We start from the raw sequence: 26,416 nt of genomic DNA on the forward strand, positions 1-26,416 counted from the left end.
AACATGACAAGTCTTGAAACCCTGTAAAGAATGACTTAAAGTTTCAAGTACAGGTCTAATGTACAAAATATGTGGCGATGAAGAGATGTGAATTTTAATTATTTTCATTTAAGCTCACGGACGAGTTTCACATACATTTGATTGACCCATTGGTGGTAAAGTCAGGATGTCATTCAGAGTGAATGACATTGCGAACAGTCCGTCCAAACATCTTTGTAGATTTTTTACTTATTTTCAATTTTCGAATCGTACATTCTGTTTCTACTCTACTTATGACAGACAAGATAACGCATTCTCTCGTAAAGTCCACTTCACATACATAAGTTGGGAAATACTATGTCTCAATTCTCATGCGCGTATGTCTGTCTAAAACTATGATGCTTGAACGACCTGCAATTTTGAGAGAGTAAGTGGTTGACCGTCAATATTGTTAAAATTAAAATGTACTTTATCTACATGAATTTCAGTGCAATTGTTATCCTATAGAGACATATAGAACAGAATAGCACACCAGAATAGAGCAACACACATGAAACAAGGAGTAGCATATCATGAGGAATTTTCAAACAAAGAAGAATATTCAGCTTACAATCTGATATGAAGGTTTCAAAAGCCATTGTACCTAAAGGCTAACAATCTGCTATTGTTAATACTACGGTTCTACCAAAGGAATTGAGCTTTAAGCTAACCTTGACTTTGCAAATCAAAACTTTGAATTGTCTTCAATTCTGCTTTCTACTGGTGCTTGCAACGATATGCAAGGATTTTGTTCCTGCAACAATATTTTCTAATACTGATTATCGCTATCTAAAGGTGTTATGAAAGATGTAATGGGTTGTATCATCAATCCAAATGGATTATATATCCACGTCATCAACGTCAACTTGGTATAATCGATGCAGTAGATTATCTTTAAGTTGATTCTGTATTGTTTGCCGAGGACAAAGCAAGAGTTTTGATAAATCAATGTGCCACCCGACGGCCAAATTTGCTCATCGATCGACTCAGAGCTACAATCGTTCGCAAACCTGAGAAAATCTGTATATGTGAAAATGATTCGACAATGACAGTTCACGAGCGGCTGAAATGGTCCGTGGTCACGTACAATTAGCAATATTAAAGAGAGTCGATTAACGTGCCGACAATTTACGTGTTTCGATTTCAAATTTTCTGAATGTCCATTACTCGATCGGACACTTTCATCTCAATTAATGATTTGTTAAATGATTTGGTCAACATTTTGTCAATAAACCTGCCTGTGAATGCTAGTCTCACTGGAGTATTTCGAATAAGGTCACTTGAGTTCACATGTTAAGTGGTTGCTCGGCAACATCAAAACCGTGCGTGACTACAGTTGATGTACGTGATTGTGAATCAAGACACCCGGATGTTCAGACAGCCAGTCAATATTCACCCGCTATCAGCAATAGCTGCCGCCGTCATATCTAAACCTGTAGTGTATCCTCGCGGCTTCTCCGCAAATGGCGTATATTCGATAAAGAAATGAAACGAAAGTCGTTTGCAAGTAAAGAAGCACATCTGCTTCCATTCAGAAGTTTTGTTTGTCCATGCAAGGCCAAAAATGCAGGTCACTCTTTAACTGAAACATTACGTCTAAATTTATCTTTACCACGTTTTCGCATTTATGTCTTATCTTGTTTCCCGCGGCCTAAGATATGTCGTCGAATAATAAGCATCAATTACGCCAATGGTGTCCATGGAAATCGAAGAGACTTGTTGGTTTAAAACCTCGAAAAGATGGAAAATATTCAAAAGCAAACGTAGACGAGCTGTTACAAAATTCGTGAAAGAAAGCTCGTCTTGTAGAACTAAGTTGTGATTATGATCTCATCACATAAGTATCCATATACACATCGGTATATAGCACAATAGACTAAGTGCTGTAGGATTATTCGTTACCGGCGTCATACATTGTATCAAACGCAATCGACGGCTTGGAGAGCGGCCGTTAGATTACAGGTGAAAATCGGATGCTCATTTACAACAATAGCTGGAAAATAAAAATTTAGCAACATTATCAGCACTCCAGTCGAGTCATACGGACGGTTCAATGTCTGCGGATGTTGAACTTGGCGATATACCAAACTGCTAAATCTCAACCTAAGTTCAACTGTATAAATAAGTGCAGTATGATTTTCGCAAAGCGACAAAGAAGGCAAAAATTGAAATCATTCGACAAACAACGATAAATTTCCTTCATCTCATAAAATTCCTTAAATTATAGATTCGAATCGAACCGGCAGCGTAGTACTGTAGCCAAAACATCAGCTGTCAGATATAGCTGTAGCCTGAACTCTGCAGAGCCGCGCTATGGATGTATGTAGTTGATTAGGACAACAGAACAGAGTCAAGTTACAAAATTTGGAGGTATCCGCGGATGAGAGATGTGTGTCACTGCAAACATCAAAATTTGTAAGACATAAACATTGATCATCGGGATCGAGATTGACGAGTTGACACCGGCGTTGACCGGTGGCCACGTACTTAGTCTGGGTCAGAGTCTCGTAGATGTCATCGAATTAAACTGTTCGGGCTTGCTACGATATGTCACGGTTAGTTATAATTGTATATTTATATACGTTTGATAAAACTTGAAGTGTTAGGTAAATTATGCACGTGTGTACAAGAAATTGGATTTTTTGGATTTCCTTAAAATATTGATTCAATTATTGTCCTGACGAAAAAGTCTTTGAGTAAAACTAAAGTCGGGTAGAGTATCTTAGTAACAACTGTACTGGTTCCACTTCTATTTGCTTCGTGTGAGTTAGCAGTACTATTGTGTTATGATGTTATGCGGGTCATTTTTTTGCATTTGACCAATGAGACTATCATGTAATATCAAACAAAAACTGATACACACGGCACGAAAAGACTTTCCAAAAATGATGTAAACAAATGCCGTCAAGGTATACAACAAAGCTATGAGACTCTTTTGTACAATCAGTGTCGTTTCTTCGCCATTGTCAGTTTTCAATTAATGACTTTCTTTGAAACACGGAAATTCTCCTCCTATGTATTATTCCGAGCGCTGGTATTAAAAACACTTAACAATGGAGACGACAGGCATGTATGTCGGCAGAATACAACCAGTAATTAGTCAATGGATTAGATAAACGGTATAAATTTAAAACTCTTTAAACTCTTAAATTGTAAACTTTAATTGATTGGGTACGCGAAAAGGTATTTAACCAATGAAGGAGCTACCATATCACCTCTCACAACCTTAGAGGAATTTCTAGCCTATTACACAGACGTAATAAACGAATGTTATCGACCTCGTTGTACGCGCAGTACCATGTTACCGACGATACAATTCACAGGCATTGAATCTACGAAACATTTATTTCCAAGATATTGAACATGCCGACCAAGTATAACAGATACACGGACAAAAAGACACAATAAATAATGATTAAGCGACTTTTTTCGATACATAGCAACCTAAGGCTTACAAAGTATAGATATTAATACATATATGACCAATGTACTCAAGAACAACTTTAAATTGCGTCGTCATTATGGACCATCCAAAGCTCATTGTTTTGTTTTGTTCGTAATTTTTTTTTTGTAAAATGACAACTATGAATCAATTACTGACGTTTCTAGTTTGTATTTCTTATTTGATTTGTCACCTTAAATATCAGTATGCAAGCTGTGTGTTTTGTTAATTTCCCATCACAATGAAAGCATACTCCTTGATTACTGTGACTTTGAATTTCACTATTTCTGTCAGTTTATACCTGTTACCATGCCGACATGATTTAGTTCTTATTGGTGAATTGCAATTTTAACATTGTTTACATTTTTGTAGAGCAATTCCACAGCATTGCATGCGGCTTCTAGAGTAGGTCATGCAGACGTCGCTGAAGTGCTGATTAAACATGGTGCAGATGTCAATGCTAAGGATGGGGTAAGTAAATGTGACTCGGTTTTTCGATGTTGATATCGGAATCATAATGCTTAAAAAATTTCACATATCCCTCTTCAAAATGTAATAGAGCAAATTATGCTAAGATGGCCGCGATCTGTCCGCAAAGAGAGTGACCCACCACTCATATGGCGTTCGATTTATTCAAATAATTTAATCATTTTGCACGATGACCGATAATAGTACATCATTATTTCAAATTTGTATTTGGTCCTGTCGGTTGGTTAGCAATTTAATTTATTTATTCTACAACCATAGCTTTCGCTTCGAAAAAATATTCCGTAAAAGTTTTAAGTGTCGGTTATCTTCAACGCTTATCTTCATGGACAGCATGATATCAGAGAGAGAGAGAGAGAGAGAGAGAGAGAGAGAGAGAGAGAGAGAGAGAGAGAGAGAGAGAGAGAGAGAGAGAGAGAGAGGAGAGAGAGAGAGAGAGAGAGAGAGAGAGAGAGAGAGAGAGAGAGAGAGAGAGAGAGAGAGAGAGAGAGAGAGAGAGAGAGAGATGTTTTTGAGAAATCCAAATTTGGAATGTTTGATAGCGGATTATTTAATGCCAATGGCTTGAATTGCTCTTTATATTAACCATACATTGGTTAATCGATTTTCGTTTACATCCTAATGGTATTGCAGCTTTCAAATATTTCTGTTAGACACAAATGCATGGTATTATTGTCGGTTGTTAGGCCTCGCTGATGAACGCACCCATGCAGTACATCAGCCTGGTTTAGGCAAAAACATGTTTCTGGTCAGCGCGCGCGTAACCTGAACAACAGCGCATCACCCATTTCCATTGCAAACTACGTACTGATTGCTATGACACCAAACCATAACGGCTGAAGAGAAAGAGAAAATTCGTTTGGGTGCATGATCAGTGACTGCATGAACATTATATATGTGACTATATTGATAAAACTATAAAACTGACAAGTGTTTCATCTAGGCTGCGCGATTGCGCGATTCCCCCTCTTTGGTGTGCTACGCGCCGCCAATTGCACGTAGAAGGGGCGACACATTGCGCACTGCACTGAGCTTGCTGGAATGGCTGCTATCATGGTTGTCACACTTCGAAGTATTTGAGTCGTTATCGGCACCCGTTAATAGTGTGGCAACAGGCATAGTATAGTGTAGCAAGACCATTTGGAAGGGACTAATTTTAGTTCGAATTTGATACTTTTTGAACTGCTTCAATAAAATGCTGTTGAAACTATACCACGCGAAATTTCCGTACGCTTATTTTGCGTATGAAAGCCTATATCAGCCAGTTGAGAGTTACGTTCACAGAAGTTCATTGCCCTAGCCCGATAAGGTTTCTGTGTCACATCATCTCTGTACGATTGAGAAAAGGAGACAAACTGAAGTTGTTGTGCATCATGTGAATGTCCAAAACACTCTGATAATAATCCTGATAGCAAAATTTACACGAAAAATTGGACTTTACTGTCACAGAACGTGTTTAGTGCAGACTGCACGAGCATAGCGCATTGAAGCAAGCTATTGTGTCAATGGGCCCGTTTTTGAATTCAGTGAACAGACACTGACTCATTTTTCTTGGCAAATAAACCCTCAAATTAACTGTCGGAAATAACCAACCTTTCTGTTTGTTATTTTCCCATGATTGAAAAAAGCAAATGGAGCAAATCTGACATCGAGAAAAACTCGACTCCGCAAAATACGGGATCTGACCCTCTAAGTTGTTCGTTTTAGCTCTACTGAGTCTGCGCACAAAACTACAAGACCAGCTAGGTCACTAGAAAAATACAGCTCACTGGTTTGCAAAGGGCAATCTTGATTCAAATTTACAGCAGTGAGGGATGATATACGCACAGTAAAAACGTGACAAACCAGCTCATTATTTTTTTCATAAGCTACAAAACATTCTTTTATAACTACAATAGATTTTTTTCTTTGTTTGTGTAGTGCAGACAGTTCAGTGAAAAATGAAAAAAATCCCTTGAAGGTACAGTGGGAATGGCTGGCTGTTGTTAAATTTGATGTTAAGCCCCATGAAAGCAGACTTACAGAATATGTGCAAATAAACATACAGAATATTTAAGCATGAGGGAATATGCTACATTTTTAGGGATATTAGTGCTTATGAATATTAATGAGCTGTCCGCCACTCTTGGAAGCCCTATACATTCATAACAGTGATACCCAAATTTGTTGACTTTGGAAAAAATCTTGTAGTATATAGAGGATGGTGTTTGCAGCCAGCAGCTTGGATTTTGTATGCAAGTTATTTATGGCTTGTAGTATCTAATCACAAGTGACATCACTGCAATATTAAAACTTATATATATATAAGATGTCATTAAATGTTTCAGTTAAATCCTCCCAAAAATTTTAAAATCCCCCTCAAAAATTCCAGTAGAGGGGGACCAATGCCCCCTTGGTGTAGTATCCTAGATGAAACACTAACTGACCCTCCTCCCTCCCTTGAGGGAAAAAAATTAAAAAAAATATTCGCGTCGCCGCACCCATTTTTAAGAAAGACCTGACCAGAAACATTTTTTTTGGCCTTATGTCTCAATACAGCATAGTAAAAAAGAACCAATCGCGTACCGTATAATAATGTAATTGGGGTTAAAAGTTACGTGTGTTGAAATGTTTCCTCAACTGGGCGTATATTTGTTTGATTTTTTATCCTGAGATCATGATCAGACCTCACAAATCCATCGATCGACCTCGACTGTTGGTTACCCGGAGGTGTGTTAGCCCGATGGTCGATCTGCGACGTTCTTTCGTATGAAAATTCAGTGTTCGCGGTTGAAATTCTGGCAATGCTATTCACGTAATCAAAGGCTTAGCAAAAATGTGTATCGTCATCATCTGAATGCGTAACGGCCACTTCCGCATTCAACCGTGAGCATAAATGTTGTATTTTTTTTGACACTTGTAATGAATGTTTACGATAACGAGGATATTTTTGATAGTAACATGATATTTTGATGTACCGGTATTCATACTGAACTGAGAAACAAATTTGAATTGAATGAAAAATAAAAATACGAAACTGATCATAATCACACACATACACTGACAGTGTGCAACGTGGTATTCTGAGGCACTGTAACCATAGAGGTAACGTCTCTCGCTCCATGCTGTAGCTAACACTGTAACAGTGGTAAAAAATCATACCGGTAATCATGAAAAATGTGCCTCTAGAATTTAATTGGATTTCTGTTAGCACGCGAAGCAAAGATTTCCCTTGCTTGGTCAAAAGAAGGTCTGCAGACAGTGGTCCTTCCATTGTAAAGGAGCATCAGATCATCGGTATGATCGTCACGTAGTCGATTACGTTGTGCTGTGACTACGCGGTTTTGGCAACTGAATCCCCGTTCACAGGGCACGGACGAAACCAGAATCACCAGAGCTATGCAGGCTAACAATCGGAACATTGGAAACAGCTCTCCATATTCGTTTATCAGAATACGACAAGATTCACTGAAATTGGGTCGTCCGTGGGCACGCAACGTCAGTTTCATTTGAGTAAACTCGGCTTGCAAATCGGGCCCATGTATTGGGGCTACCATTGGCACGCCATCTTCAACGTGATTAGCACCAAAATGGGCAATCAGTGTCACCAGAGACACTGTGCCATAATCACGGTTGACGATCATTACGATCTGGATATTTGCTGGCATCGAGGAAAGTTAGTAAATCAGTACATTTATTTGGAAATCGTGCTCGCAGTCGTTCGATGAGATACGTTATGAAGTCACGCCTGACATTTGCATAACCTTCGATATGTTTGGCAGCTACGTTAGTTAGAGAATGACCACGATATACATTGTTTTCAATTTCCCTCGTCAGCTTGCTCTCATGTTCGCCTAGACTGTCTGGTTCTAATAATAGCTGTAGAGACGCGATAGTTGATTGGACCATCGGTTCGATAATAGCCAATTTGACATAATCTCGTTTGAATACAAAATTGCAACGGTCCATGATTGGCAGTACGTCCATCAGCAAATGCGTTATGGCCAAGAATGAGTATTGTTTGATCTGCTTTAAGAGACCGCTAGCAACTGCGTTGTCACGTTGTGTCTTCTTCTTCCACAGGCGCTCCTTAGCTGGGTAGTCTGCTAAGTAGATCGATTTCGGATCGATCTATTGATCCCGTAGTCGATATGCCCGCCACTGCAACCTAAATACTCACAAGGTGTGCAACACAATCACTAAAAAAACACGCGATCTGGGTTTTCAACTGGACGTGCTCTCACAGAAAATATTCAGACTACGCTTCCATATACCTAGTTGGATAACAAATTTAACCGTCTCCTCGAAAATCATGCCGATGAACGTGTTACTCGCATCATGTTGAAGAAATCGGCCGTGTTTTGAGATCAACCGCAGTGAAATGCGGCCTGCAGAACGATTCTACCATATGATGTAATTTATTCCACTACTGATCGGCTAATCAACGGCGAAACAAAGGTCATGGCAAGACGGCATGGTTAAGTATAGTTGAACCAATCAGCAGTGGAAAAAATGACGTCATATGGTAGAATCGTCCTGCATGCCGCATTTAATCGCGCTTGGTCTCAAAACTCGACCGCTTTCTTCAAGATGATGCGACTAACTCATTCATCAGTGTGATTTTTGAGGAGATGGTTAAATTTGTGATCCAACTAGGTATATGGGAGTGTAGTTCTGAATGTTTCGTGCGAGCGCACGGCCAGTTGCCAAATCAGGTGGTGTGTTTTTTTAATAAAAGTGTTGCACACCTTGTGAGTATCTAGGTTGCAATGGCGGGCATATCGACTACGGGATCAATAGATCGATCCGAAAATCGATCTACTTAGCAGACTACCTAGCTAAGGAGCACCTGTAGCTTCTTCGTCGAATTCCATGACAAGCGCTGGCCAGTTGTCATAAATTCCTTTGACGGCTCGGTCGGAAGAGAGCCATCGCACTGAGCAAGGCTCTTTTAAACTCAGTATATCTTCGCTTTCGAGAATTTTATTTAGTTCTCGTAATCTCTGGTATCTTGTGGCAGAATACTTGAAAAGTTGAAAATGTTATTCACGGTCTTTTTATACTCCGTAACTTTCTTGACACCGCGACTAGGATCGGCTGCTGCAAGTGCTAACCAGTGTGCAGCACAATGGACACGGATAAGATATACGTTCTGATGTTTCAATCTTACGCCGACACTGTTATGTCTACCGTCTTGACGGGAGCCCCGTCTGAGCCGAGACCCATGACTTTCGATATTTCAATTCCATGATCACTGATTACTGATAAAATTTTGTCAGCTACTGTTTGGGCTGTACCGTATAAAAAAAATGTTGTTCCCAATAAATATTGTACGGGGTTTTCCATCATCAACGATTTTCAGAAACACGATCAGCTTCTTATGAACCGTGACATTGACTGTTTCGTCAACGAGTATGTCAACAAACGGCGAATCGGATATTTTCTGAGAAATTTTTTCACGTACTGTGTCAGCTAATGCTATCTGCATGACTTTAACACTGTCGTGGTGCGTGTAAGTCTCCGTTTTCAAGTATTCACATCCGTTTTCACGTTGCAGTTCAATCAACGACACGCATTTTCGGTTTGGTATCTCCTCCTTAGCCATGTAAGAGACCGTACACAGGACTGCTCGCTGTTTTCCCTTAGTTTCGGAAAGTCCTTTACTAGTAAAATCGCGCATTAAATCCTGCGATGATCTCGCCACAGCAGCCTCACGATGATCATCGATCTCCATATAATGTTTATCGCCGAGTTTTGTGAATCTGGAGACCCACGAGTGAACGCGTTCCTCTTATTTGCTTTCTCACACAGCATAAAGAACAGTACAATTGTTTTTTGTCATTTTCGATGGCCTGAACTTATGAGCGAAGCCAAGGATACTCGATACTCTAACTGCTTTGTAACTCAGTGTGACTTTCTCCCGTGCCGGCTTGCTCGTGCTTCCGCTTCACTGCTGTCAACGTTGAACTTGATGTCACTGAGGACACGGTAGTGGTGCACGTGGTAGATTCTTAAGTAGTCGTGGCTGGCATGTCAGCCTTTTAGTGCTTGAACTTGTACAAGATTCATCTTGTGATGCTTCCGATATATTTTTTTGCTTGAAGCACTAAAGTTGAAAGATAGCATCGATGATTGCTTTGACAAGATCTATGACCTATGGTGGCAACAGTTATAGGTAGCTACTCTGCCTCACAGCATGCACGCTGTCGTGTCAGTGATATGATAAGTGTGGTTGTTTGCCAGGAGGAAAATACATGTAAAAAAAGCTCGAATGATTTGCTCAAAATGTTACAATTTCAGGCACCACCCACGTGAGTATTCAGTTGTTGACGGGTCGCAATCTCACAAAGCAAAATTCGCTCAGCGTGTTGCAATTTCACACTGTTTCTCTGCATAATATTAGCTAAGATGCAATCTTGGTTGGAGGGACCATGGACAAAATGCCGTTTTGTCATCAAAATGGCGCTGATTAGGCCAAAAAAAATATGTGCTGTTCCGATTACCCGACCTACCCCAATTTTATCCCCCGACCCTAGACTTTTTAGAGCTTCGTAAACCCGGAAGTAAAATAATGATATGAAAAAACGTGAAACGCATGAAACTATTTTTAGTTCGATTTTGATACTTTTTGAACGACTTCAATAAAATGTTGTTAAAACAATACCACGCATAAATTTCCGTACGCTGATTTGCATATGAAAGCCTATCAGCCAGTTGAGAGTTACATTCACAAAAGTTCATTGCCCTAGCCCTATAAAGTTTCCGTGTCACATCATCTCTGTACGATTGAGTAAAGGAGACAAACTGAAGTTTTTGTGCATCAATGAATGTCCATAACACTCTGAAAATAATTCTTATAGCAAAGTTGACACGAAAAAATTGGACTTTACTGTCACAGAAACGTGTTCAGTGCAGACTGCACAAGCATTGAAGCAAGCTGTGGTGTCAATGGGCCCGGTTTTTGAATTCAGTGAACAGACACTGACTCATTTTTCGGGGCAAATAAACCCTAAAGTTAACTGTCGGTGACAACCAACCTTTCTGTTTGTTATTTTCCCCATTCTAAAATGACTGAAAAAAAGCAACTGGAGCAAATCTGACATCGAGAAAAACTCGACTCCGCATTCAATTCAAAACAAGGGATCTGACCCTCTAAGTTGTTCGTTTTAGCTCTACTGAGTCTGCGCACAAGACTACAAGACCAGCTAGGTCACTAGAAAAATACAGCTCATTGGTTTGCAAAGGGCAATGTTGATCCAAACTTACAGTAGTGAGGGATGATATACGCACAGTAAAAACGTGACAAACAAGCACATTATTTTTTTCAGAAGCTACAAAACATTCTTTTATAACTACAATAGATTTTTTCTTCCTTTGTGTAGTGCAGACAGTTCAGTGAAAATGAAAAAATCCCTTGAGAATGGCTGGCTGTTGTTAATTTTGATGTTTGAATGTACATTAAGCCCTATGAAAGCAGACTTACAGAATATGTGCAAACAAACATACAGAATATTTAAGCATGAGGGAATATGCTACAATTTTTAGGAATATTAAAGCTTATGAATATTAATGAGCCGTCCGCCACTCTTGAAAGCCCTATACATTCACAACAGTGATACCCAAATTTGTTGACTTTTGAAAAAATCTTATAGAGGATGGTGTTTGGAGCCAGCAGCTTGGATTGTGTAAGCGAGTGATTTATGGCTTGAAGTATGTATATCACAAGTGACATCACTGCAACATTAAAACTTACATATAAGATGTCATTAAATGTTTCAGTTAAATCCCCCCAAAATTTTAAAATCCCCCTCAAAAATTCCATTAGAGGGGGACCAATCCTCCCTGGTATAGTATACTGCATTGATGACAGTAAATAAATTGTGTTGTGTCAGTTCTTACAAGTCAGACTTACCTGTGGATAAACAGTTCACTTTCCTGTCAAAGAATTGTAATTCAGCCATATCAATTTCCGTGGCAGTCTAATAAACCACACATTTCAATTCTACTGATGAATATTTTATTTTAATAAATTGATATTCACTTTGAGTGCGTTTCATGAGGAAATTGTTCACTGGTAGTTTGTTTGAACGCGTACAAAATGCACATTGAGAAATAAAAAAAATTGAAAAAAAAAATTTCCCTACCTACCTACCCTATTTTTGAAAACCATGTAATCGGAACAGCGCATTTTTTTTTTTTTTTTGCCTTACGGGCAACAGTCTTTTGCATAGTCAAAAACAATTGAATGCGACGCAGACTTTGAATGCGGAGACATGTGTGAGAAAAAACAATTGAATGCGATGCAGACTTTGAATGCGGACACATATGTGAGAGAGAAACAATTGAGTGCGACACAGACTTTGAATGCGGACACACATGTGAGAGAGAAACAATTGAATGCGACGCAGACTTTGAATGCGGACACACATGTGAGAGAGAAATAATTGAATGCGACGCAGACTTTGAATGCGGAGACATATGTGAGAGAAAAACAATTGAATGCGACGCAGACTTTGAATGCGGAGACATATGTGAGAGAAAAATAATTGAACGAGACGCAGACTTTAAATGCGGAGAAACAGGTAGTTTTGGGCCACCGTACTAAAATTAGTAAAGATAGAGATATTAAAGTTATTCTTTATGATGATTAAAAATAACAAAAAAGTTATAAAAAATTAACAATTCATCTCTATACTCAAATCAACATGCCTCCGTTTTCTTCGTGACATATAGATATCCCTATTTACAATGACAAAAGACAATGTAGTCGTGTTGATTTACAATATACAATCTGGGCTTTGGTAGGACGATACGATCAACTACGTGTTACTAAAGCATAGCCTCGTGGACATCTTTCACTCAGAATTTTCTGCGGTTTTCTGCTTTAATTGTTCATTCCAGCCTTGCATATGATGAGGGAGATTACACGTCTTTGAAAGCTTGTGCTACAGTGAATTTTAGTTTTTAATAGCGTCACGGTGCTACCAAACCCAAGATTAGATGAACCATAGGCCCTGAAGCTCCATGGGTCTATGTAATGAACAATCAGTAGTTTTATGTGTTTTGGAAATGATGGCGTTTTCTCATGCCAGACCTCTGACCTATATTAACCTTCGTGATCATAGCGTAAACAAAGAATGCAAAATGTATGAATAAATCTCAATGCAATACGCCAATGATAATTCAATGACATTATCATACACTAAACCAGACTACAAAAATAAAAACTTGATACATGCCATTCCGACACACTTCAGACAAGGAAACGCGTTGACCACTCTTCAATTTTGTGTGTTTTGTGTTGTGACGTATGTAGTAATATGGGAACCGAATGGCGAGATAAAGTAAGCGCTCTGTACTCGGAGCATTTGCACTCGCAATTGCGCTGTATTGATTCTTCGGCCGTGCCACACTTGCTAAGCGCTCGTGCGAGGACGGCCGCGGCGGCAGACTTAAGCAAACCAGAGTGCAAGTACCCTTAATACGGTTCGCTCGCATTGTCTCACCATGGGGTTCAGTCATGATTTAATATATTCCAGTTGAAAGAGTAACAGGTTACGTTGTGTCTGTTTCTAAATATTCTTTTAATGGAAAAAGATTTGCTTTCAATTTATCTGATGAGCGTCAATGTTGTGCTTCTAAAATAGAAAATGCCGTTGGATGTGTTGATGACAATATTTTATATTTCCACTTCGTTTGCGTTTATGTTTGTGTTTGTAAGTTAGTTTGTTACCGTACCTTGTACAATAACATACCAAATGAAACATGATATCTTTTGCAAGTACTCAAGACAGAGACTAATAGCACCCGTCACATCGTTCCATTTCGTAATCTATTTAGGGAAATATACAATGTTTCCAATACGTTACCAATACCATTACCGAAAAGCATGAGAAAAATAACACTTCCAAACACCTTCAAATAACATTCTTGTTCTTGACGAAGTTGATGTCCTATTTATCGCCACTTTCCAGATAATAGTTAGTATACTGAGCGATGTACTTTGCTTATTAATACAATGTATGTAGTGAATGGCCAAAGTGCACTGTAGAGTTTTTAAGTATATCCTCTTAAGGGTATACTGTCTCCTGTTCCAAATTGTCAGAGTTACCATGAAAAGAGAAAATTTTATCAATCACAGACTTTAAGCGGCTGGCTGCTTTTTTAAACAGCGCCTTCACATGGGCATTTTGAAAAGATGTTCTCTTTCCATGGTAACTGTGGCAAAATTAGGACAGGTTGCATTATACCTTTAAACTTGCGGTAGACTTGGATATCACGAGTGCTTTATGTCACGGATGCGAACATTAATCATACACGTACCTCTGATTGCAAGTCCGGCGAATACCTGTTTACAAGGCGCTGCCTGGTAGGAAGACACGCCTTGGTTTAAGCTAAAAGTGTCTGCGACACTGGTGATATGGCGGACTGGAAAAGACTGGCTTGGCGTGAGGTTTCCTCCAGAATTTGAGATTAAAGAAACTACAGAACCGGCCACTTCTGCTTCATATCTGGGCTATTTACTTGAATTTGACTCTAATGGTAACCTTTCTACTAGGCTATATGGCAAGAGAGATGATTTCAACTTTAGTATAATCAATTTTCCACATTTCATCTGTAATATTCCACTCTCACCAGCTTATGGGGTGTACATTTCCCAGCTTATTCGATATGCAAGAGCATGCAGTTCATATGGCGATTTTGTAGAGAGACATCGCCGTCTCTCTTACAAACTGTTAAATCAAGGTTACACCAGAGCAAGACTTATGTCCACAATCAATCGCTTTTTTGGCAGATATCGCAAGCTGGGAGATAAATACAATATCTCTCTTCGACAAATGATCGCCGATGGCATCGATGACATGGGGCTTTAGTTAGTGACCACTACCTATCTGACTTACAGATTGATGTATGGCGGGTGCATCCAATATCGCAGTTGAAAACATTCAACTTCTTCAACTTTCAACTTCTTGGTCTTTTTGCCAGAGGTCCATATATCTTTCTTTCATGAATTTGACTGTGTTTGTGTACCGTCTATTTACTGTCTGTTCTGTGCTGTTTTGTGTCTATGTTTACAACTATTGTCTTACAAATTTTGACTAGTGTTATTGGATTATGGATGGTATGATTGCGATTATTCACCCCATGCATTACATTGACTACTCTGTGTAATTTATGTGAAGATTTCAGTGCAGATATATACACTGCTTATACTTTTCCGCATGGGTATGCGATTTAATGTTCAGGGCAAACATTTAATCGCAATGTAATCTATATGTTGTTCAAAACTGCATATGCAGTCCCAAAGGGTACAATAAGTATATACACACACGTATACTAAGACATTCTCAAAAACTGTTTTCAGCTTGAAAGTAAATTCATAAAAATAATGCTAAAAGCCACAGCTAGTGGGGCTTTAATTTATTTAAACAGAGAAAACAGTGATAAAAACCTATTAACCTTAACCTAAACGTGACCATGTGACTAAATAAATCTACTATAATGGCAAACTCAAGTGTTCAGTGTCCAGCAGGAGCGCTCTTCACCTTAGATGTCGGTGACTTCAACCGACGTGCGACACGAGACAATACACGAATGATAAACACAAACGCACAGGTTCAGCCAATAGTCCACGTAGAATAATGGCACAAACTTCCTACTATATAAATCACTCATCGGAACAGAACTTCTATGGATGTTCACCAGAACCCACAGTAGCAATACGTATATCGTAACTGTGCCCATATGTAGCACAGGTACACTGAACTTGGATTAAAACCTCACTTCACACAGTAAAGTGGCATGGACTTCCGATGATCACAGCAATGAAAGAAGAACACAGCGACTTTTCTAACCTGTCGGGCAAAGCAATCGCAGCCAAAACACCATTTGTTTTATATAATAAAAATACCCACTCCTCAAATTCAATGAGACTCTGCTTGTCATTGAATTTATCATCGCTTAATGTCGCCTGAGCTATGTTTGACCTTGGTAACTGTGACCTTGGTGACAATTTGTACCAGACGAGCTAGATGGGCTTGGTAGAACAAATCACTAACGCGGAGGGTTATTACCACCCTTACCAGCAGGTCATAAGGTAAAAACAGGCATTGAAAATGCTAACCCTAGAGTCCTGGATTCTGATAGTACTGCTAGTAGCTATGTTTATTGCTGTTGTCGTTTTTGTTGTTGTTCTTGTTGTTGCTGCTCTTCTTGTTGGCATACACAGACGGATTCCTGACAGGACAAATGATAAGCTCTGATACCCTAAGTCCCTCTTTCAAGCCATGATACATGGGACCAAATAATAAAATTAATTTTAACTTTTTATGACCAATTAAGCTATTCCTTGATTGCTGTATCTGTTCGGAAAATGCACCAACCAAAGTAAACTATTTTCTTGCGATATATAATAAATTTTCCTCCACAAGGAGGCTATTATCTATGTTATGACCTCAATCTTGGCTGTTGCTAAGCGATAAGCGCACACCGACAGTATGACGGCCAGTGTGAAAGAACCGCCCCGCTGAAACCCGAGTTTCTGTTGATTTTCGTCATAAAATTGATTTAACCGTTTCTTTGTATCTGTAGTTAGAATTACTTGTGCTCTGAAATTTACATAAATTGGTGTTTTATGGAAATTTAGCTTTATTTTACCTTGTACAGTCTGAGCCTAGATTAGTTTACACTGTTGAACTGGATTTTGGAATAAAACAGTATATCTGGCAACTAATCTTCGCGTAAAATATTTACTATATTAAGAAAGTTATCGAACTGCCTTATGTAACCAATGTCATTTTGCTTCAGTTAGACCTGCAATAAGATGACACACTCAATGTATTGTGTGGTGTGTACAGTATTCATGAAAAACGTATTTTACATTAAGAAACTCTGTGCTCCTACATAAAGATTATGTGATCATTATAGTACTGCAGTAGGATGGCATTAAAATGATAGCTTTTAATCTACTTTATATCTAAACGTGTTCGATAGAAAATGTTAAGTTCGAACGTCGAAATTTTGAAGACTTTATGTAGCAAATTATGATATTAGATGAAAATACATTGACTAAAGGTTATAATGAATTGCTTTGCTTTCGAGAAAATGAAGGTTTCTCAATTGTCGAGAGACCATAATAACTGTATATAGCTAAAGTACATATTTTTACATAATATCAAACCACAGATTGTTTAACCGAGGAATTCATAGTTCAGACCATGACTGTTATGGTATGGAGAGCAATGCGTGTTTTCGAGAAAATGTAACAAGGTTGCATTATTGTCGATAGAGCAAAGTGCACACTAAACGCTACATAATTGTATATTTCTAAAGAATATACATTGAAATTAAACCACAAAGATGTAGCACAAATAAACATAGAATATAACATTTAATCTATTCCTATCAATAAAATCAAATAATGCTGTTTTATGAAGGAATGAAGATACTGCTGCCTTTATATTGATTTTTGATTTTACTGCTGTTAAAGATAACGTCTGACTATATCGTTCGTCTTATACAAGGATAACTGAACAAGAGTCTAAGAATCTAGTATTTTGTCTTTCAATATATAACCTCACTTTATACTACTTGGAATGTTTGACTACATGGTGATCATTAAAAAGTGCATAAACAGTGTGGCCTTGTCAATAACGACATTAACAGGAAACACCTCGGATAAATCATGGATTTTTTTATTTCGATTTTCATGAGTAAACAGCCAATCAACCTAATAACGTGGTTTTTATGATTGTTTGTATAAGCATTCAAAATTCACATCAGAATCTCAATGGCTGTTTATTACACTTATTCGTATTGACATATAGTCATACCAGCCATGGAAATACCAAGTGATTTCAATGATAATATCATTTTCAAAAATTGGCTTAGGAATGATTAATAATCAAGAGGAAAATACAATTACCTATGTGTACTAATCATGTAATCCTTTAAGAGAATAATTCCTGTCAAACTGTTTGTTGTAGTACAGATTATGCTGTAATACGGTTTGTGTAATTTGGAATTTTACTGTTTACCACTTGTAGATGACACCTCTATTTCGCTGGCGATTAGATAATGTGCACAAATGTAGATGGCGCTTTTTCGCATTTTATTGATACTTGTTTAAAAATATGCCAGTGACATCAATGATGACTTTGAACAGACAAGATCCAACACATCCAAGATAGGAATAAAATGACACAGATTATGTGAAAAAAAATCATCAAATCTCGGCGAAATTTTAATGCCGTAGTGTGCGACCGAGAGAAATGTGAACAATGTGCGGCGATTTATCAAGAGTCATCGTGATGACCATCGAGAGCTAACTGAAATCCCAGCAGCTGCCTTGAATGAATACTTAGCAGTATTTTCCATCAATATGAAGGAAGACGACGGGAATAACTAGGAACCTGGTTCGATCTCGGCCTTAAAAAATAACGTCAAGAGATATTCATCGGCATAAGACGATACGGCGTTTCCTCAATGATAAGCAATTCGACGAAGCCACCGAAGCACTGACGGCAAAGCAGATGCACTTCAAAAATCGAACATGAGGGCAAGCAACGAGCATCCGAAGAGAGTTCTCGCAAAGAATAAAAAGCGATGTGGTACTCAGGCCAGGCATTCTTGGAAAGAATGAATTGAAAAAATAACAGCTTCACGCGTATATATATGGACTCAATGGCCGATTGGCGCGAAAAATGACCTCTGGCGATATAAAACTATAAAGTGACAATTCTATTCATGAATTTGGGAGCGGGTTACCGAAACAAATACGCGAGACTGAAAGTACATGGACTATCACTCTGTTCCCTCTCACTTGTTATAGGCTACCTTCAGATTCTACCCTTGGAATGGATCGCTTGTTAAAAACTTACCGAAATGACTGTGACCCGATTTCGAGCTCCCGTGAGTTTGTCAAGCAGAAGCCTTCGATACATGTACACACAAAATGATAGTCAATTCTACATTCAACCCGATACCGTAAACCAAAAGTTACACTTTTACGTTGTTTTTACCCGCAATCCAGGTCCAAGGGAAAAAGTAAGTTACTGTCTTTCATGCAACACGCTGCAAAACGTATGTCACTTGCTGGACGTACATTATTATATTTGTCTCTAAACCCTCTTCAAAAGATATTGATTCAATATTGTTCTCATATAGTAATATTCAATGGTCAATTCAAGTTTAAATTTATAGCTTATTATTAAACATCACTGTTGCTGTGTTGTATCAGCATGAGTGTCATTTGTGCAGTGATAGATACAAACGAAGTCGATTGTCTGACGAAGTACAAATAATACTAATATCCTTAATGCAACACAGGAACGGGTGTTATTGAGTAGTAACAGGCTTAGCATTTACTTATGCCCGGAATTGTATAAATTACAGGAAAATCGAAATTACTGGGCTTCATATTGTCTCGCCTCCGCGCGCCAAAATCAGAAACTTTTTTTTGCAATATTCATAGATTGCTTAACCATTCAGAACAAAATACAGCGTACGACAACAATCACCATCTCACTTAACCCTATACTAATATACAACAGATCTAACGAGAGTAACAAGAAAAAAAACTGTTTATGTCACAGCATGGTTTTACAATTGGTACCGCTTTAAACTCACCTCTACTTCGCCTGATCATAGACCCTCTGATCGTCTTACAGAGTGGGGAGTGGCCGCTATCTTATTTACTGTCCCGAAATGTTCTTGTTCCCAAAGCCCTTCAAAGCTATATGTCGGAACATCGCATCACTGATGAAGAGTGGCAGCCATTGTGTGTATTTGCTTTGTTTTCTTGTAGGTTAGAAATGAAGTTTGGGGACACTCATAAACCGATGACGTTATGACTTTTAACGTTCATATCGACATTTGTCGTGGAATATCACGGCTAATTATTTAGGCAATAGGTCGTCTGGATGGAGCGATATGGGAATGTGTCTATGATAATACTCAATAAATTAAGTCAGTCAACGAATCGATCGATCGATCATTACCTGATATCATCATGATATCCAATTCTGTCACACTGTATTCGAGTCAGCTGTTGACTTAGAATTAAACCAAATACGTATTTTCTGTGTTTGTTTGTGACATTATAAAAAGAAAGCAATAGTCTAATCATTCACCATATCAGAAACATCACTGGGATGTAAAGTCTTTAAATTAAATGTAAAGCATGGAATACTGTATGATTAAACTGCTTGTATTCGTTTTCCTGCAGGATGGTGATACACCGTTGCACTGGGCAGCACGGGATGGTAATGAGAAGACGACCAAATTATTGTTGGAATACAAGGCATCTGTAGACATGAAGAACAAAGTAAGTGAATGCAGTTTACATTAAAGCACGATACTGCAATGAGACATTACTAAGATTTCAATGCATAGCAATGTGAAATAAAATCGTATGTTGAGAATGTGCCAGAACACCGCTTAAGTATGAGTACGCATGTGCGAGATTATATTCGCCTTTTGGATTTGTGGGAACACACACAGCTTTGGTCTGTTTATTTTGTATCGGAAACTTTCATCAATGTGTATTATATGCATTATCGGGAAATTATACACCACACGACAGGCAAACAGTCTGCGGTCCCTCATTGTGACTAACTCAATCGTGTCGGGAAAGTGTCAGCGAGTGGTGGCAGAGACCCGTGAAGAGAGTGTTCAAAGTTAAAAGTCGTTTATTTCGTGTACCGGAAGTAACATACTGTAAAGGAGAGCATCCTTCTTGGTCTGTATTCAAAAACCAAAATCATTCTATCCAGTGGTCATTTGAATACCATAAATGTAAAGTTGTCACAGCATCCCCTTTTCAAATGGATATTATCCGTGGTCAGTGCACGCGGTGCAGCCTGGGTATATCCCATGGAAGTCCATCATACGTTGCGGCATTGAATTTGCTTCAACGCAGCTAGAAAAGACATTCAAATCAGCTCTATGTTATGTATTCTTGTTTGGGATTAAACCATGTCTGGAAAATTATGCATTTCAATCGTAAAATTACAGTCACGTTATAAGTCCAATATCGCGTGAAATATTTTGTGAATTCTCTGTCTCGGAAATTGATATGTTTGAAAGAATATCTCAATTTGTGTTGTTATAATATCCGCTGGTTGTTTGCCACTGAAATGTTGGAGTGTAAAGACGAAAGTTGCAATGATCCAAAAAGGACATTCAATATAAATCCCCTTATCCACCCCCTCCCCGTCGACCCTACACGTTTGTAACTTACGAGTCTTTTTTCGCCCATGACACATTGATTGCCAGTGCTGTGTGAACAAATCCAACATTTTGTTGGCGAAGTAGCATGTTTATATTATTATTACTAACGTACACACAAACGAATAAAATGAATGAAATTTCATTCTGCAGATTACTTGCGATAAAGGTGTTGTGAGAGCATCTAGAAGTTATATGGGGCCTCATTAGTCAAAATGAAAATATTGTGCTGTTCCGATTACCCGGCCTACCCTATTTTTTGCCTGCCGACCCTAAACTGCTTAGAGCTACGTAACCACGGATTTTTTAGTTTTACATTCATGAACCAATGACCTCGACAGACCCATACATTGATGGTGATGTTTTGTGTCTTTACACAATGATCTTGGCAAAACCTCATGCAGATCGTGTAAAATTGTAGTGTTATGCTGAAATAAACCCAAAGATTCATGCCGAAGAAAGTATATTTGTATTGGGTCATCACTCTATCGAAAATATCACAAGCCATGACCATATTTTATCCCTTATTTTCAAATGTGTGCGGAACGGGTCACTGTTTGACCGTATCCCTTCAACGTCATTGCTTTTCGTGCCTGTCTTTTCTGTTTATCTTATTATTTTTTTTAATTTTATTTAATCTCGAACCAACAGGTTGCCCCAATAACAGGTTCGTTTAAAAATAATAATATAGTACAAAAACGAAAAATATATAAACAGTTACAACGTAAACAAAAACAGACAGGAGAATGCACATTAAAAGAAACAGCAACGCAGCGAAAGATACACAGAAATACATCAAGATAAAAGTAATTATTCAGAAAAAAAGATCTTACATAATCCATGACGAAAATTACTAAGTTATTAAAAATATCTAAATTTTGCTTGTTACAGATAGACTTAAAAATATTTTTCAAATAAAATAATTTAGACCAGCCATATGTTCTGACATCTTTCCCGAAACGTCTACCTGGGTGTCAAAGTGGCTATTTTATTCATTGTATGACCCCTTGGGCCTATGCTCTGGTCATTAGATGTTAACTTTAAAGTAGAAATCTTGGCCGCGAAACGTCACGGATTCTATTGATTTTGAATTTATCGCTTCGGTGTGCAGTACTGCGTTGTTTACAACATGGCTCGCTTCGTTGATGAGGCGAAAGAGAACTCATTTACTTCAGTACGCTTGCAAACTTCTAGATGATGCCGGGTTTTGACACGCGGCATATTATATACGTCACAAAAGTTGCAATGTAAACGTGGCAAGCGTGAAAAGCTATTCAAAGCCAGTCATCGACAGGCCAACTACAGCAGCTGATGTTCATTAACCTTGTCCGGAGCCACTCTAAATCTCGTCCAATGTCAGCTGAGAAATGATGACGATGGTTGGCTCTCCGTTGATCTAACATGTTACAACGGCTACCTTTTCTTGTGCATCGGTTGCACATCGGCGACAACTTTCACCAGCGGCTTCGACTAGTTCCCGACAAAGCCTCTCCAGTATGTTTGTGAACTGTACCTTTCAATTACCCATTTACATAGTTTAGCCGGTCGCCAAAAAACAATAGCTATTTTAAAGAAGTCATCGTAAATTTAATTTATAGACTCAATTATTAATGAAATTGAATTATTTTAATGCCATTGTTTTACTTTATTGACATTATTTGTAAATGGATGTTGTGCTTTACTAGCCTACTAGCGACACTGTTTATACTTATCGATCAGCTGATACCATACAGCTCGTTGCAACAGCCGTGTATGTCTGTGCATTGGCATTACGTTTTCTTTATGCATAGCATATCACATGTTTATGAGATTTTCGAATTACATGATATTGAAAAAAAAACGATGATTCAAGTCTGATATTGGAGGCAGGGATGCAATTACTTTTCGTTTCCTTCAAAAATACATAGTTTTTGTATTTCCAAATAAAACCATGATTGTACTGCTCATTTTGTTGTGTTTAAACGTGCCAGTGAAGTGCAGTTGGGTGGAGGGTGTACAGATATACTGATTCTGGGCCGATCATGCCGGATGATGTTCACGGCTTCCATATTCGTTTTCTACATCTATAAATTCACTGGCATTGCCAAATCTATAAAAATACTAGCAATGATGTATTCCGCTCCGGGCCCATAATGAACTAAAGCAAGCTTTGCACTTCATAATGTACTCGGCTTCACCTTGGACATTATGTTGCAAAAAGTGTGGCCTGGGAGGGGGTACATTATTGCTTAAGTATATCGTACTGTATAATTAAGCTATATATTATTCACTCTTCTGCAGTTCGGCAATACACCATTGCACGATGCAGCAGAGCAGCGGTAAAGAGAAGACGACCAAATTACTGTTGGAATACAAAGCATCTGTAGACATACAGAAACTCGTAAGTGAATACAGTATCTATTCCCAGGCAATAGTACAATGTGATATTATTATGCTTTCGAATGAAAGTAACTTTAGTTTGTTATGAAGATATCCGTGTCACCGTAACACGAATGCATGCGTGTGTGCAAGCTAATATTTGCAGCCGCTGTGACTTTGCCGGTACAAACTTGCATTCCGTCTGCTTTGTGTAAAAACAATTGCGAAACTCTGAGGAAGGCGGAGTAAGCGTGGACTCTTCGTAGCACGACAGGACAAAATAAACACAACAACAGATGTTTTGTATCAGTTGATCATTCAAAATAATGGTCCTTAAAATTAAACCACGGATAGATCACATCGCTCGAAGCAAACTAGTGTTTTTGTTTGTACCATTTTGTAACAACAGTGACAGGCGCAGAATTATGTTGTGAAAAACAGTGGTTACTTACCTTAAACATTTTGCACAATTACAGCATAATGGTGTAAATAAAGTACACTGCATGCATATAATGATGATTGTTTGTTGGCATATCAAACTATTACGTCCAGTGAAAACTACAATTAAGCCATAGAAATAATAAGACTAGAGAAGCAGTGAGTGATTTACCGGACGCCTACAAAGCTTGTAATTATCTTGATTATGGACATAGACTTTAGTGTAAATGCACAGGGAAGAGGAGTCAGTCTCCTGGATTTGGAGAGGACTGGGATCTTTGTGCTATAATTTATTTTATTTTATTAATTTTGACTGTGATATTTCAAATAAAGATTTCAACTCCAACCCGTGTGACTGCTTTCTTTATGATTACAAGTAATTTTATTGATTTTGACTGTGCTATTCTAATAAAGATTGCGACTGCACACCGTCTGACAGCTTCCTTTATTTAACAAGTCCTTATCTACTCTCCAGCATGTGATTCACCGATTTAATAGTTCCGCAAACGTTGCCAACTTGCTAATCGGCTGTCCATATAAGTAGATAAATTGATTAAGTCAACACCACAGCTAGCCGACACGTAGTAAATGTATACTAAACGATACTACTACAATGACTTGGCCTTGTGTCTAGGCACGCCGGGTTAGTGACAATCTCCGGGACTCCACGATATCCTGAATAACGATTCAAGAATCAATGATTCTTGTTAAACGCACGCCAGGTCTGTTAATCGCCGATATTATCGGCAATATCGGGACTCTAATATCGATACTAGACGATACTCTAATGCTTTTCCTTGTGCTTCGGCATGCCGGGTCTTTGAAATCGCAGAGACAGATCTGACCCAGCCCAACTACAGTAGTTTGACTCCAACTTCGATACTAGACGGTACTTGATTTGTCCAATCGTAGGTAAATATCCGATATAATATCTGACATTTCACTACCTTACAGATCTTGCCAAGCCCGACTTCCTTCTTCAGACACTAACTTCAAAACTATAGACGACACTAGACTTCACTACCAGATCTGGCCTTACCAAACTTAGAAAATTGTATAGTATGGTAACGTAAATGTCTGATATAATAAGTGCGGGTCATTTCCAAAATTGGCAAATCATTATATATATAATATATTCTTACATTTAACTAGTCATCGACCAGATGACGTCATTAGTAAAGTACATGTCATGTCATGTCACATACTACTCGCCAAGTGTGATTGGCAGTTTTTGGCCGCTTGTTAAGTTTCTGTCTTATGAATTTCGACAAATTTCGACTGTCAACATAGTCCACATGTTCTGCAGAATCTCATGGCCAACAACGAGTCCGATAAATGAAAAAAATATTCGAAATATTTATGATTCATTTGTACTTTAAGTTTATCGATTTCTCTCATATCGAGAATCATTCTGTAGACGTTCGTCATTGCTATTAGAAATACTGTTTTCAACTTCATTTGTGTAGGTACGCCTATGGCGATTTCCAGGAAGTAAGAGCGATGTCAAAGCTATAAAATGATACCTATGTTGTGGTTGTCTGACGCAGACTAAAAATGTTACGCGATTTTGAAAATGTGTTGACAGAGATGTCACACAACTGTTAGACATTATGACAGAATGGTATCATTTTTGATCACTGTTATATATCTCCGATACAAATGGGTTTTTCGTAACGAGCTGTGTTGGCACATGATGTATATTTGGAAGTAATTCAGAGCAGAGTCCGGGGATCACTGCAATATCGGATTTTGTTGCCTGAGCCAGACTAAAAATGATACGCGATTTTGAAAATGTGTATTAACAAAGTGGCACCACAACTGTGCGACATTATGACAGAATAAGTAGAATTTTCGATCGCTGCCATCTCCGATACAAATGGGGTTTCTGAACGATCCTTGTAGGTACACGACTTATATTTGGCAGGACTTCAGGCCAGAGTACGAGGATCACAGCAATGTTTTGGATTTGTTGTTCGACCCAGACTAAAATTGCTAAGCGATTTTGAAAATATGATTTTACAAACGACACCCGTATTCCTATGAAATGTGCAAGGTCAAGTGTTTTGGCAAAATCCCTCTTTCACAACTGACAATATTTTTGACACGGATCTACGAAAATACACGGAAAAGATACGTTAATGGTGTGCAGCAGGGAGTATATAGCAAGTCAGAGTTCAACACAATATGGCGTACGTAAATCATGAGCGCTTGTGAAGATTGCCAGGAAAATACCATTTTTCCTGATGGCGCGCTGGCCGCTGATTGGCTATTGATAGGAAAAAATATTATGGTATAGCATCGTCATTTTGGAAATGACCAGACTGATGATATAGAAGTGCAATGTCGCGGTATCCTCCAAATTTTCTGTGTTCCACTGATCCGAAAAGCGGTCGAACTATCGCGCCCTTTTGAACGGCGCAAATCTGCACGTCTTCTCCTCGATCCCTTACCTTCCAAAATACATTACTC

At 38.5% G+C, this 26,416-nt stretch overlaps 1 protein-coding gene across 1 annotated transcript in view; it reads left to right on the plus strand.

Moving 5' to 3' along the window:
* The first annotated feature begins 18,808 nt into the window (after positions 1–18,808).
* The window catches only part of LOC139128674 (ankyrin repeat and protein kinase domain-containing protein 1-like), a 70,780-nt gene continuing 63,172 nt past the window's right edge, over positions 18,809–26,416 (plus strand). The window contains exons 1-2 of the mRNA XM_070694411.1: positions 18,809–18,835; positions 20,151–20,249. Coding sequence (XP_070550512.1) covers positions 18,809–18,835; positions 20,151–20,249 — 126 coding nt within the window. The remainder of the gene's footprint in view (positions 18,836–20,150; positions 20,250–26,416) is intronic.

Source organism: Ptychodera flava, unplaced genomic scaffold (assembly GCF_041260155.1).
Source record: "Ptychodera flava strain L36383 unplaced genomic scaffold, AS_Pfla_20210202 Scaffold_64__1_contigs__length_706160_pilon, whole genome shotgun sequence".
Classification (NCBI taxonomy): Eukaryota; Metazoa; Hemichordata; class Enteropneusta; family Ptychoderidae; genus Ptychodera; species Ptychodera flava.